Here is a 15,242-nt window from a genome sequence, read left to right as displayed (position 1 = left end):
TAATCTTGTTTCACCCTGGCTATTAGAGAATGGTGGGTTATTATAAGATGTCCAGATTTGAGAGCCACCTGGGCTGCAGTCTGTTTACTCTTGAGCCAGTTTTTTCACTACCCTGACTGTTATTTTCTTTTTTTGTAAAGTGTGAGATTGTCTTTAAGTGATTTCTTTGAGGAGTAAAGAAGATAATATATGGAGGAGCACTGTACATGGGCAGGGTGTTCTTCTGGAGGCTGGGTGAATGTCGATTTTTGTCTCTCAGGGTTGAGTATATAATATTCGAATTTCCTTGCCAAAACTTGGGCATGGGCATTTAGACCCACTGCCAGCTCTGGTGAGGTGCATTACATAATAATGTATAATAATATAAAGCAGAATTTTTATAAATTTGGCTCTGTAGAAAGTTTTAGTTACAAAAAGTAGGTAATTTTGTTAGGTAGGAAGCTGCATGCTCTACCCTGAGGGTTATATATAAATCTTTAAGTTTTAATCCAGAAGTCATGCTCAAATGGCTCTCTTTCCTTCTCATAAGTAGAGTCATTCTAGAGTATCTAATAATAACCAACTTTTTTTTTTTTTTTTTTTTTTTTTTTTTGCGGTATGTGGGCCTCTCACTGTTGTGGCCTCTCCCGTTGCGGAGCACAGGCTCCGGACGCACAGGCTCAGCAGCTATGACTCATGGGCCCAGCCGCTCCGTGGCATGTGGGATCCTCCCGGACTGGGGCACGAACCCGTATCCCCTGCATCAGCAGGCGGACTCTCAACCACTGTGCCACCAGGGAAGCCCCAATAACCAACTTTTATATACATATATTTGTTAAGTCTGAAATACGGCACTTGGTTTGCGGAAAGGGACATGTCCAGGCATTTGGGGAAGGAGCAAACAAAGCCAAGGCTGGTAAGGCAACTTCAAGAATGAGACACTACCATTGGTTTCGATGGTGTTTTGTAGTTTGTTTTTTGTTTTGATAGGGTACTATCAGACAGTCTTGAATGCTAGAAACACACTTACACTTGTAACAGATACTTGGGCAGTATAGTATGCTTTCTTTGAAAAAAATACAGAAATACGTATGCCTAAGACATTATTGAAAGTAGATTTAGCAAACCTATAGGGTAACTCTTCTTCAAGGTCTTTTATAATCCCACAAAGACTAAAGTAAAATGTATATTTTCAGTATTCTTTTACTGTCCTTAATGATTGTGAAAGGATCATGGATCAACCATATCTGTATGAAAAGGTGATGGATGGGTGTTAGTGAAGCTGTTCTGAAGTGTGAGGACCTAATTCTAGAGTCCTTCAGTTTATTCTTGTATTCATTAATCCAGCAGTCCCCAACCTTTTTAGCACCAGGGGCTGGTTTCATGGAAGACAATTTTTCTGCGGACCGGAGGGGAGGGGGGAACTGGTTTCAGGATGATTCAAGCCCATTACATTTATTGTGCACTTAATTTCTATTATTATTACATTGTAATATATAATGAAATAATTATGCAATTCACCATATGCAGAATCAGTGGGAGCCCTGAGCTTGTTTTCACATGCCACTCACCAATAGGGTTTTGATGTGAGTCTGCAAGCAGAGACTTATTAGGGTCTCTGTGCAGTCGAACCTCTCTGCTAATGATAATCTGTATTTGCACCCACTCCCCAGTGCTAGCATCGCCACCTCAGCTCCACTGCAGATCATCAGGCATTAGATTTTCACAAGGAGCGTGCAAACTAGATCCCTCACATACGCAGTTCACAGTAGGGTTCATGCTCTTATGAGAATCTAATGCTGCTGCTGATCTGACAGGAGGCAGAGCTCAGGTGGCAATGCAAGCAACGGGGAGTGGCTGTAAATACAGATGAAGCCTCACTTGATCACCTGCCACTCACCTCCTGCTGTGTGGCCCGGGGGTCGAGGACCCCTGCATTAATGCACTTTTAAGAATTTATCATACGAAAATTATGCAAACGATTCTGCAAACTGTAAGTGTGCTCAGTGTAGCACTTTCTATAATAGTGAAAATGAGAACTATCTAAACGCTCAACAGTACTTTGCTGCTATTAAAAACATGTTTTTAAAGAATAATGACATAAGAAAATTCTCAGGATTGTCTTTTAGGTTAAGGAAAGGTGGGATAGGAGAGTAGTCATAAACTTGGAGTGGAACTGCTTTAAATTGTTAGTTCTGGGTGGGAGAATTCAAGTTAGTTTTAATTTTTTTTCCCTTCTAGGCTCTTCTCTGTTTTCTGTGCTTTCCAAAGGAACATATCTTATTTTTAAAATCAGACTTTTTAACTTCACATTCATTTTTAAGATGAAACACCAGCACTTTTATACTGTATATGTTAAAACCAAATTTGAGGATATGTGTTAATCTTGGGCTTTACGTCCCAGATACGTACATGAAAAATATGAGTAAATTTAAAAATTGTTGACCTTTGAGCAGCATGGGTTTGAACTGTGCTGGTCCACTTGTACACAGATTTTTTTCAATAATAAGGCTGACAGTAAGTTATTACCAAGATTTTTGACCATATGGAGAGTTAGCACCCCTAATCCCTGTGTGGTTCAGGGGTCAACTATATACACAAATTTAAAATCCAGAGAATGTTTATATACAATGGAAGTTATCTATAACAACATAAAACATGTATAATAATATATAAATATTTTTAATAGTATATATCACTAGTCAGACTTTTTCTAGTAAAGAACCAGATAGTAAACACGTTAGGCTTTTGCGGACTTCGTACAGTCTCTGTCACATTTTCTCCTTTTCCTCCTCTCTCTAAACCTGTCCTTCCCTCTTCCTCTTCCTTCTTTTTCCTTTTCTTCTTTTAATAATTTTTTATAAATGTAAAAATAATTCATAGCTCACAGGCCACCAAAAACAAGGTGCTGGGCCATGTTTGGCCTGAAGGTTGTAGTTTGCAGACCCCTGGTATATATTATTTTATTACTTTATATATAAAATATTTAAGTTCAAAAATGGGAAATATGGGACTTCCCTGGTGGTACAGTGGTTGGGACTCCACGCTCCCAATGCAGGGGGCCCGGGTTAGATCCCTGGTCAGGGAACTAGATCCCACATGCATGTCGCAACAAAGAGCTCGCATGCCACAACTAAGGAGCCCACCTGCTGCAACTAAGGAGCTGGCGAGCCTCAACTAAGGAGCATGTCTGCTGCAACTAAGACCCGGTGCAACCAAATAAATAATTTTTTTTTAAAAAGGGAGGGCTTCCCTGGTGGCACAGTGGTTGAGTCCGCCTGCTGATGCAGGGGACACGGGTTTGTGCCCCGGTCCGGGAAGATCCCACATGCCACGGAGCGGCTGGGCCCATGAGCCATGGCCGCTGAGCCTGTGCGTCCAGAGCCTGTGGTCCGCAACGGGAGAGGCCACAACAGTGAGAGACCCACGTACCACAAAAAAAAAAAAAAGTAATAATAATAATAATAAATTAAAAAAAGGGAAATAATATCATGTAATATATAAATAGAATTTTGTATATTTTAAAGATAAAATCAGTGAGTCCCAAAAGAACTTTTTTTAAAAAAGAATCCTTATTTATATATCTTTCATTTGACAGAGTTAGGAGGGTATCAAAGACCATGAAGAATTTCCTTTAAGTATTTTAATATTAAAGTTTAGGTAAAAGCTGAAAATTTTAAGTCATAGAGGCTTGCTTAAGGGCACAGATAGGATGAGAGCTTAGGGTGCTTTCCTTCACTCCTGGGTAAAGAGGGGTTCAGCTAATTTCAACAGGGAAAGTTATTTATGCTGAATGTTTGGAATACTTGAACTGTACTTTGGCATTTTTTCAATAGTATGCATCATTTAACTACAAAGATTTTGAGCTATGGTAGTATGGTTTAGAGTTGTACTCAGTAATAATAGAGTGGAAGTAGATTTTTTTTATTTTCTTCTTCCTGATTATGAAAATAGTAAATGCTTCTCAGGATGCATTTAGTAGCTGCAAGTAACAGATAAATAACTTGGAAAATATGGACGTTTATTTTCTTTTTTTTCAAGAAGTTTAGAGGTAGGGAGGTTTTAGGATTGATTATTTAAGAAACTCAGCTACACAGGTTCTTTTCATATTTCTCCTCTACTATCCTAGTGTGTTGGCTTTCTTCCTTAGGTCTTTTTCTTCATGATGTCAGTCAGGATGGCTAGTTAGGGTGTTTCCTGTTTTTTCACTGTTAATGGACAATGTTATATACATCTTACTGGATTTGGCGTTTTTGAGGGAAGTAATGTTATGTGGACAGTCCTGTGCATTGCAGGACCTTTAGCACCTCTGGCTCTCACCTACTAAATACTAGTAAGTGCTCTTCAGTCAGCGTGACCACCAAAATGCCCTCTAGAGTAACATTATCGTCTCCCACTGAGAACCATTGCCCTAGGTTAGTTCATAGGAGCAAGATGACTGGATCGAAGGCACGCGTATGTGTATTTAAAATTTTGGTACAGCTTGCCAGATAATCCTCCAGGAATGTTGCGCTAATTTAAACTTGTAGTGACATTGGGTGAGAGCACCTGTTTGCCCATATCCTCAACAGCACTTAAGTTTTGTTTTTTCATCTTTGCCAGTCAGGGGATTGATGATCATGACTGGCACAGATTTGGCATCAGTTTCTGATCTGGGAAAATGGCTGTGTAGGTGAATTTCTCTCTGCGTAACTTCTACCTCTAAGGTTCTACATGCTTCTAAGTTACTGCATATAATTTTTTATTGATGATATGTAATTGATTTGCTCATATTCACACATATATTCATGTATGTTAATATTTGATTTATTTTGAGGGGCAACACACATATACATAGTCAAAAAGAAAAGTATGTACAATGAAAAGTAAGATTTCCTGGACTTCTCTGGCGGTCCAGTGGTTAAGACTCCATGCTTCCAATGCAGGGGGCACGGGTTTGATCCCTGGTCGGTAAGCTAAGATCCCGCATGCCGCGTGTTGTGGCCAAAAGAAAAAGAAAAGGAAAGAAAAATAACATTTCCTTCTACCTCCAGTCATACAGTTCCACTCCCCATAGGCAACTACTGTTAATTGTGCATATGATGTTGCTTTGTTTTTAATGGATGCATGGTGATCTATTGTATAGATGTACTGTACTAGATTTAATTAGTCCTGTATTGATGGACATCTAACTTTTCTCCACTATTTCATTATTTCAAGCCGTGGTATAGATATGCGTGTGAGAGAATATATATGTGTATATAGAAAAATTAGATATTTTGATAGGTATATGAGGCAAGTCCTAAATTTTTTTAAGTATTTTTAATTAAAAAAATTAATACAAGCAAAGGGTCAAAATTCGGTTAATAAAAAGTAAAAATCTCACCTCTTAATCTTGGCCTACTCTTACAAGGTAGTTATTATTCTTGGATATATTTATAGAAAAAAATTACGAATATAAGAATACATATATTAAGTCTCTCATCAAAAAAATTTTACCGGGGCTTCCCTGGTGGCACAGTGGTTGAGAATCTGCCTGCCAATGCAGGGGACACGGGTTCGAGCCCTGGTCTGGGAAGATCCCACATGCTGCGGAGCACCTGGGCCCATGAGCCACAACTACTGAGGCTGCGCGTCTGGAGCCTGTGCCCCGCAACAAGAGAGGCCACGACAGTGAAAGGCCCACGCACTGCGATGAAGAGTGGCCCCCGCTTGCTGCAACTAGAGAAAGCCCTCGCACAGAAATGAAGACCCAACACAGCCGAAGATAAATAAATTAATTAATTAATTAAAAAAATTACCAAAATGGGATCATTTATAAATACAGAGGTGCATTCTAAACATTGCTTTTTTAACATAAATATCTTGGCTAATTGGTATTTTCTTGAAATTATGAAGATAATACTCAACTTAAAATGTTTATTGAAACTATACCAATAAGAAATGTATAGTTAAGTGATTTATCAGAAGGTACCATATTACCTGCCCCTCAGGTCAAGAAATAGAACATTCCCAGCACCCCAAAAGTCTCCTTCTGCCCCCTTCCAGTCACTATCTTCTCTCCTCCTCAGAAAAAGTCTAGCCTTACTTTATTATAATCACCTCCTTGCTTGCTTTATACAGTTGATTCTCATTATTCGTGGATACTGCATTGCACATTCACCTACCCACTAAAATTTATTACAGCCTCAAAATCAATACCTGAAGTGCTTGTGTGGTCATTTTCAGACATGTGCTGTGAAAAATTTGAGTTGACCAGTGCACAAGTTCCCAACGGAGGTCAAATGAGGTGATGTTTGCCTTCTTGTCTCAGCTCTCATCCTGTAAACAAGTCTTTTTTGCAGTCTATTTAGTGCCCTATTTCTCTCATTTTTTTGTGCTTTTCATTGGTGATTTCACTGTTTAAAAGGCTTCCAAGTATAGTTCTGAAGTGCTGTGTAAGTGTTCAGTAAGGTAGTGATGTGCCTTATGGTAAAGATGTGTGTTAGAGATAAGCCTTGTTCAGGCATGAGTTGTCATGCTTTGGGCCATGAGTTCAATGTTAATGAATCAACAGTATATATTAAGTAATGTCCTTAAACATAAAACAAGGTTACATATTGATCATTGGCAAAAATGTTTTGACCAGAGGCTCATAGGAACCTAACCCTCTATTTCCCCTATGAACAATGGTTCAGTGTTTGCTAATTCAGTGCTTGGGTGAACTTTATGTGACTACTGCAAATAACAAGAATCAACTGTATTTTTATCACCTTAATGTGTATTCCTAAATGTTATAGTATTATTTTGCGTATTTAAGAAAATTTATATATATGGAACCACATAGTATATATTCTGTTGTGTCTACTTTTTTTTCTTAACATTATATTTGTGAGATTCGTTTGTGTTATTACATGTAACAGTAGTTTGCTATTTTTATTGCTGTATAGTTTTCAGTTGTATATATATATACCACAATTTATTTTTCCATTCTCCTATTGATAGGTATTTGGGTTATTTCCATTTCATTTTTATGAACAGTGTTGCTGTGAACATTGTTTTAAATGTCTTTTCATATATACATGTACATTTCTGTTGCATATACATGGACTTGTTGAGTGAACTGCATCAGTTTTATTAGTTTAGATTCCCACTGGTGGTGTGTGAGAGTTCCTGACTTGGTATTATTAGAATACATCTTTATTCTATTTATTAATCTTATTTGTTACAAGTTAGGTAGTGGGAGTTTTATATTCTTAGTTCCTGACTGCATACAAATTAAATTTCTCCTTCTTCCTTCAGTAATATATATGCAGTACATCTAATGCCTTAAAATTTCTTTTGGAAGATAGAACTGCTACCCTCTTTGGAAAGCAACCCAGTTAATATAGGTTAAAAATTTTTATATTGCTTTTTCTTGCTAATAAAAGTAATATAACTTTACTTAAAAATTCAAATAACAAAGTTTAAGGACTAATGTGTAACGTGGTGACCGTAGTTGACAACACTATTATATAACTGAAATTTGCTAGGAGAGTAGAACTTAAATGTTCTAAAAACGCCCCTCTCCCCCTCCCCAAAAGGGTAATAAATACGTGAGGTATGCATGTGTTAATTAACTCGATGGGGTATCCTTTCACAGTGTATCAAATCATCACATTGCACACTTCAAATATCTTACAGTTTTATTTGTCAGTTACACTTCAGTAAAGCTGGAAAGAATTTAAATAATATAGAAATGAACAAAATACTGAAGAAATCTCTATAATTGGGCTGTATGTTAAAGGATAGAGTAAGGGCAAGGGATGTCTGTTACACAAATTACCTGTTTTTTTCTTTCCCCAAGGTTTATTGAGATATAATTGACATACAACATTGTATTATTTTAAGATGTGGAATATAATGATTCAGTATACATATGCATTGTGATTACTAACATAAGTTTAGTTAAATCCATCACCACACATAGTTAAAATTTTTTTTTCCTTGTGATGAGAACTTTTAATGTCCACTCACTTAGTAACTACCTGATTTTGAAAAGATGGTAAATGTATATTTGGGTTAGGGCCATTTTGATGTGTCATTTTAGTTTGTCCCATGAATCAAAATGTTTGGTGTCAGGTTATAAACATTTAACACCTACAAGGGATAATAGGAGTTTTCCCTTAAATCACAGGCTGTGGTATCAGCAGAGACAGTAATTGACTGGTATGCATCTGGCCTAATGTACATTCTTGCCATGCAATGATCTGAGTGTTCTATGGAAATATTTTGTAAATGCTTCATGAAGTTTATCAATATTTTTCCTAGAAAATATAGGGTGAAACCCCAAATTTAAAAGAGCCCCTTCTATTACATATTTTAGGACTGAACCAAGAATTGGGGATAATCTACAACCCAGATCTGTTGATAGGAAAGCTGTAGGAATGATTAAGCTTTCACTTTCATGAAACTTTGGGTCTCTGTTCTTTTGTCTCGATTGCTTTGTCCTTAAAATTAAACTTTTGGTTTCTCTTACTGAAATTTGCTGGGGAGGAAAAAATGTTTAGACAGTAATAACAAGAAATACATTTGAAACTGCGTAGTTTTACCCTGAGATAGGATAATAGGTGTTTAACATTTGTGGGATGCGTAGATGAGCTGCAGAGTATTTGTCATTGTTATATAGCATTTCAGGAAAAGAAGTGGGAATAGTTTTAACAGATATAGATGGGGATATAAGAGATGTCATGAGATGAATAGATAATTTTTAAATTACTTATATTTGTAAGGTTTTACTCTAAATATGTAGATTATCAAAGCCAAAGGCCAATAATCATATTAAGACAGTATTTGTTGTCCTCATCATGACTTTTCTATGTAGAATGACTATATAATTTATATCCAAACCAAGACAGATCTTAAAATTTATGTGACATCAACATTAATCATGGACTATCCTGGGAAAACCAGACATGTGGTCTTCTAATTAAAAAGAACTTCACTTTTTCTAGCTCTCATTGGAGATTATTTGTAGATCCATTTTAACAGATTTTTTTTTCCTCAAGTCATTAAACTTTTAATAGCACACAATTTGAAGAAATCATTAGTAAGTGTGAGTACAAACTTTTGTGTTCTTCTAAAATCTATTTTAGCCTGCAAACCAAGGGTCAAAATTCAAGGACCGTCGGCTACAAATATCATGGCACAAGGCCAAGGTGCCTTCTGTATCCACTGAGACTGAGGAAGAGGAAGTCAAGGAGGAGGTAAATTTAACGATTGAAATTAAGAGTTGAATTAGATTGTTTTCCAGTTATGTGCTTTTCTTAACATTAAGTAATAAAAATTTAAAAATAAATATTGAGTTTTTTCATGCATGTAATTAATTAAGACTAGTCTAGAAGTTTATTAAAGAATCAGATTAGGTGCAGAAATAAAAAAGCTCTTTTGGGGGTTATTTTCTGGTGTAGGAGAGACTGTACTTTTTTAAAATTTGCATTTATTTTGGCTTTATTGGGGCTCTGGACGTTTTTATTTTGGTAAATGAAGACATGGATTAAGTGAACAAATTAAATTTTATCTGATCTAGTTTTAACTTATTCAAGTTCCATAAGTAATAGATTTGAGTTTTCTTTCTACATATAGTTGGTTAAAATGAGAGAGTGTAAAGAAGATGGACATAAGAGGGAAGAATAGCAAAACCAAGGACTTGAATAATACAAGTACTAACCAGCTTCTTAAAACATGAGAATTAATATTACTTTTTTGCTACAGTATTTCTAATTAGTTTATTAAAATGGACACTTAGGCAGCATTGCAAGTTATTCCTCATTCATTGTAATTTTGGTTTTAAAAGATAGCATTTATGCCTGATCAAGAGTCTTCCCGACCAAGTGGGTAATTTTACATAACAAAAGCAGAAACATTTCCCTTCTTTAAAAAAGAAAGAAAAGAAAAATCTTGGTATTTCGGGAATGTTTGTAGATACTTTTACTTTGTGTAAGATTTTAGATTTTTATGTAAGATTTGGAATGTCAGTGTCATAGGCAAGGTATTATATTCGTCCTTCACAATCGGATATTAGAGGAAAAGTCTAGACGTTCAAATGGTTATTTACTTTCCTCACTTTTAAGATAATAGAATAAAATTAATTTTATCAAAAGCATGTTTCATAGATATCCCCCTCCCCCCACTAAATGTTCATATGTTATTTGTTTTTCTGATGATATTAGAATGGAAATCTTCTATTAAACTAGCAAAATTAGCAGGGGAGAAGAATATATATATATATATATATATATATATATATATATATATATATATATATAATGTTTGGGGGTTTTTTTGCCCCCAAAGATACTTTGCGTCACTTGTAAATCCAGCCTGGGCTTTGTACACTAGTCTGTTTGTCCTTTGGCCTAAAAAGCACTTTACTTAACTTTCTTGTGCCACTGAGCAGATTTTACCCTCTCTTTTCTTCAGGAAACAGAAACATCAGATTTGTTTTTGCATGATGACGACGATGAGGATGAAGATGAATATGAATCTCGTTCATGGCGAAGATGAAATCTGATGCGAGCTGTATACTTTTTAGGAATATTGTTTAGAAGAACAACTTTTTAAAATTATTTAAAGAAGTCAATGAGCCAAAAAAATTTTTTTTATTTTTATTTTCAACACAGTAGGTTTAAGGACAGCAAGTTTGCTATTTAAATACATCTCATAACTGTTCATGATATTAAAGCACCAAAGGCCTAGTGACTTTTACACAGTTGTGAAGATCCACAGGAATGACTTGGATAATCTCTAGAGCCTTATTTTTCCACACCACCTGTTTTTGTTGCTATTGGTGTTGGATTATGATGTAAATGACAGGGTGTTCAGAAATTTTATTTTGGATTATAATCTGCTGATAAAGTTTCATTAAATGTAAAAATCGCCTGGAATCTTTTATCTCTTAGCTATTATGGATGGGTCATCAGATAGTAGGAGATATTTGTAATTAAAATACCCTTTTGCTTTCAAGAGTTGTCTTGGAAGAAAAGTAAATTTAATTATTTTATTGAGGAGGAGCCCAATTTGTATTCAATCTGAATTCGGGGGGATTTAATGTGCAGCAGTAAGTAATATTTTAGTGTAAATCGTAACTGTTCTTCAATGCTATAAGGCAATGGTAGCTAGCTCTGTGGGATTTCCATTCTGTCATCATATTAACTCTCCTGGACTTCTGCCACTGATTTTTAGTTTGCTTTGAAATTACTGAGCACTGGTTCAGTTGGTCCTTTTTTTTTCCTTTCTTTTTTTTAACATTCTCAGAATATAAAAGGCTTTCACCTGTTGCCCCTTTCTCGTCCCCATTTTCTTTCTCCTGCCTTTTTATTAATAGCCTGACTTACCCATTATTGAGATAAGTGATTCTTTTGGGCCACCAAAAGTCAGTCCCCAATAAAAAATTTAAACCAGCACCTTGATAAACAAGTGATATTTTGATGAGAATAATGGAAGGATTTGTGGGGAGAGAGAGTCACCAGCTTTTTTTTTTTTTTTTTTTTAAAGCTTCACTTTAGTTAATAGTTATGCAGAAGGGTTTGAAAGTGTGTGAAATTCTTTCCCTAAATTTAAACCATGATGGTGAGGTGACTGGGGATAGGTTGGGGGTGGGATGGGGTAGGGGGATGGGTATGCTAGTAATAAATGGGAGTCATAACTTGACTTTGATCAGATGACCTTATATTTTCATAATTTTGTAGCTTGTTGCTATCCATGAACATATGCATCCTTCAGTAGACGGTTTCCTTCACTGTGTGCATTTTTACTGTACACTGTATAGAGTATCTGTTAAGTAAAATATATCTGTAAATTTATGTCCTTGTGTTCTGAATGTTAGATGGAAAAGCAGAGGAGCAACACTACACTGTATTGACCCCTGGGGAAATAAAATGATTAATGTACATAGGATGTTACTTTTTCAAGGATATACACAGCTATGTTTTTATAGTACGTGTGGTGTGAAAATTTGAAACCTCCTGTTGGCTTCAGAAGGTTCTTGGTGATCACTATGTCAAGGATTTTGTTTCCTGAGGTGAAGACTGTTTCTCAAAATAGAAACTATTCACTAAGAAACTTAAAACCATCAGGACTCTAGATTTACTTGGCTACAAGAAGTTAAATCCCATGTTCTGACTATCTTTCCTCTTCTACATGTTTTCCTGGAATGATGTGTCAAACCAGGATCATTTTTAAGTTTTCATGTAATTTTCCCTTCATAATAATAAGGACTTCCTCTTTCTAGGTTATAGTTATATTTCTGAAAACACAAAGCTAAAATAAGCTTATAAAAGAAGGAAAACATTACAGTGGGGTAGAGTAAGCAATCTTGCTTCTTCCTCCTCCGTCATCTCTAACGAAATTTTCCTGATGTCTGTGGCTCAGTTGGTATATATTTTGAAAGATTCATTGTGGTGAATATTTTGAGTCCTGACAGTTTAAACGTGATAGAGGGAACAAAGGATTTATATATTTTTTGTACAAAGTTTTTTCTTAAACTGTATAATTTTGTAAATAATTTGTTTGGTTTTTTTGTGTACTAAAACTACCAGCGTATAGATTTCAATAAGAATTGTTGTATTTTTGTATTTGGAAACTGAAAATTACAGTAAATTAATGGAGCTGTAAGGAAATTTTCAGTAGACTGACAATTCAGCAGAGTGAGATTCCTTTTCATATGATTTTTTAACCTAAAATTGACATCTTATTACAGTCTCAGTACAGAGAGAGTTGAGGATTTGTTTGACCTTTTTAGTTCTTGGGGGAGAGGGGGGTGAAAGAGAAGGATGTTAAAGTGAAGAATAGCTAGACACTTTTTCGAGTAAGTTTTGAGGCCCTTTATATAAAACTTAGTTTTCAATACACCTAAAATACTTCATAAACGTCTTTTCCTAAGACTTCTAAAACATGTTTGACTCTCAAAAATGTATTCAAAATATGTGTTAATATAATATTAGAAAATTTAAGTTAAGGTTAGCATAAACTAGTTAAATGTATATATTTTTTCCTTTAGGACTGAGATCCCCAAGCATTAGAATTTCTCTTAAAAGCAAGTAACTATGACTTGTTTTCTTGGCATCTTCACTTACAGAAATAACATATACCATCTGAGGCAAATTCTGTTCTTTTTAATGTGTATGACATCTTTCTAAGTAGCCGTTGAGCAATAACAACCACCAGCCTGGCTCGGTCATCTTGGTTTACTAGTGGATTGCTGCCCAGGCTTAAGAGGTAACCCCAGGGAATGCAGAATTTCCCTCAATTTCTTCATGCTGTAACATTGAGAAAACATTGTCAGTAGCTAAGGTGATAAATTGGAAAACGTCTTGTTAGGGTGAAAAAAAGAGGTCCATGCTGATGGATCATTATTTCAAAAAAAAAGAAAAAAAAAAATCATGTGAAAAGGAATAGTGGTTCCTCTTGATGTATAGTATGCCTGTATTATAGTTTTTACAAAATTGTGAACTTGTGTAATAGTATAATAGGAGATATTGTTGAATTTCTAACTGTTTATACATTTAAATTCATATATGTAATGTTTGTTTTATCGATTACAATCTGAATTTCTAAGAAGCATGTTGACTTTTGCAATAAAGATGCAATATGGAATGGTTCACAATTGAAAAAAAAAGATAAAAGTGTTGCAAATTTAAAAGAATTTGGAAAATTTATGAACCATTCCAAAAATTATAACAATCACCAAAAGAGCTGTAATTCTGGCTTGTTCTGGAAAGAAAGAAAACGTATGTGTATGCTTGCTTGAGTGTGAGAATGAATGAGTGATGGATGTGTGTGTGTGTGTTATGTTGGGTTCATGTACATGAGAGAATGCCACTCAATATGAATTTGGGTACCGAAGTCACTGGCTATTAAATATTCAGTAGAATCACTCCTTTGACAGAGTGGTCTTGAAAATGAAAGAGAAGGGCATTAAAGTGTTAACTTATAAGTAACCTTTAACAGCCATATTTCTTTGTTCATGGATGGATCTTGGTATCCCAGATAAAAAGCACAAACAATTTTATAAAAGCAATTATTTTAATATTATCTTGAGGATATTCAAGATGCCTGCAAACAATAGGAAGGACATTTTCCTTAAGCACAATAGAGAGAAGGGAAAGAACACCTTGAAGAGATGACCTAGGGCTTCCCTGGTGGCGCAGTGCTTGAGAGTCCGCCTGCTGATGTAGGGGACACGGGTTCCTGCCCCGGTCTGGGAGGATCCCACATGCCGCGGAGCGGCTAGGCCCCATGAGCCATGGCTGCTGAGCCTGTGCATCCGTAGTCTGTGTTCCGCAACGGGAAAGGCCACAACAGTGAGAGGCCCGCGTACCGCAAAAAAAAAAAAGATGACCTAAAGATATGACAGTTCTAATTGTGATGGATATTTGTGAGGAATAACAAGAGAAGGAAGTGATCTTTACCCAAAAGGACTATGTGGTGATGGGAAAAGGATGTATATATCACTTGGGCTCCTATTTTCTTGTTTTAAAAACTGCTTTTCATACAAAATTCCCCTCCGAATGTTTATGCATTGTCCAAGAAGAGTCGTTCTTTAAATCTCAGCTTATACAGGAAAATAATAAAGAATGGGAGTAAATTTCATTTTCATTATTTTCAAATAAACAAGTTTTATTCATATTTTGTGAATTAAGTAAATGGCAAATAAGCTGTGTGACCATTTGTTTTGAATAGATGATAATTTATCCAATAGATGTTTATCATAAACATGAGTCTAGGGCTTTTGGTGGGGGAGCCAGCATAATTTTGAACGTAATTACATTTGTTTAATAGTAACAAATAGTACTAAAATGAGCTCTCATTAATTATTGGTTTTATGTGATTTTTTTTTTACTGCTTTTGATGTAAGTTATTCTATAGCCAAGGATAAATTTTGAATCACAAGCCCCAGTTTACTGTCTAGGCTGGATCTAATTATGTTCCAGTAAACATAAGACATGAGTGAGTATGTCAACCAGCAGGACCATTTTAGATTAGAGAGTCAGGGTTGCTTTAAACAAGTGGACCAACATTTTGCAAGTCAAACCTGCCCCATTTGGCATCATTTTTAGTCTCAAAGATCTACTTGAGGGGCCAACCAAGACTGACCCAAAAGAAGGCTATACACTGCTAATCCAGGTATTACGAATCACCTTCATTTATGCTAAATCCATTTATTGCCAAGTGATCTCCTTTCTACAGGATCATCTACCATTTGGCCTCTTACCTGGTTCTGCAATCGACCTTAGGCTAACTAAACCATCCCAAGCATTCTGAGA

General features: G+C 35.7%; 1 protein-coding gene across 5 annotated transcripts in view; it reads left to right on the top strand.

Annotated features, from left to right (window-relative positions):
* RBM27 (RNA binding motif protein 27) overlaps positions 1-13,883 on the top strand; it is a 66,829-nt gene extending 52,946 nt beyond the window's left edge. For all 5 annotated transcript variants that reach the window (XM_060008606.1, XM_060008602.1, XM_060008605.1 and 2 more), the window contains 2 exons: positions 9,072-9,182; positions 10,399-13,883. In XM_060008606.1, coding sequence (XP_059864589.1) covers positions 9,072-9,182; positions 10,399-10,482 — 195 coding nt within the window. In that variant the 3' untranslated portion in view covers positions 10,483-13,883. The remainder of the gene's footprint in view (positions 1-9,071; positions 9,183-10,398) is intronic.
* Positions 13,884-15,242: the final 1,359 nt, after the last annotated feature.

The sequence above is a fragment of the Delphinus delphis genome, chromosome 3, assembly GCF_949987515.2.
Source record: "Delphinus delphis chromosome 3, mDelDel1.2, whole genome shotgun sequence".
Taxonomy (NCBI): Eukaryota; Metazoa; Chordata; class Mammalia; order Artiodactyla; family Delphinidae; genus Delphinus; species Delphinus delphis.
The sequence above is the reverse complement of the archived record's forward strand: the minus strand, read 5'-3'. Positions and strand labels throughout refer to the sequence as shown.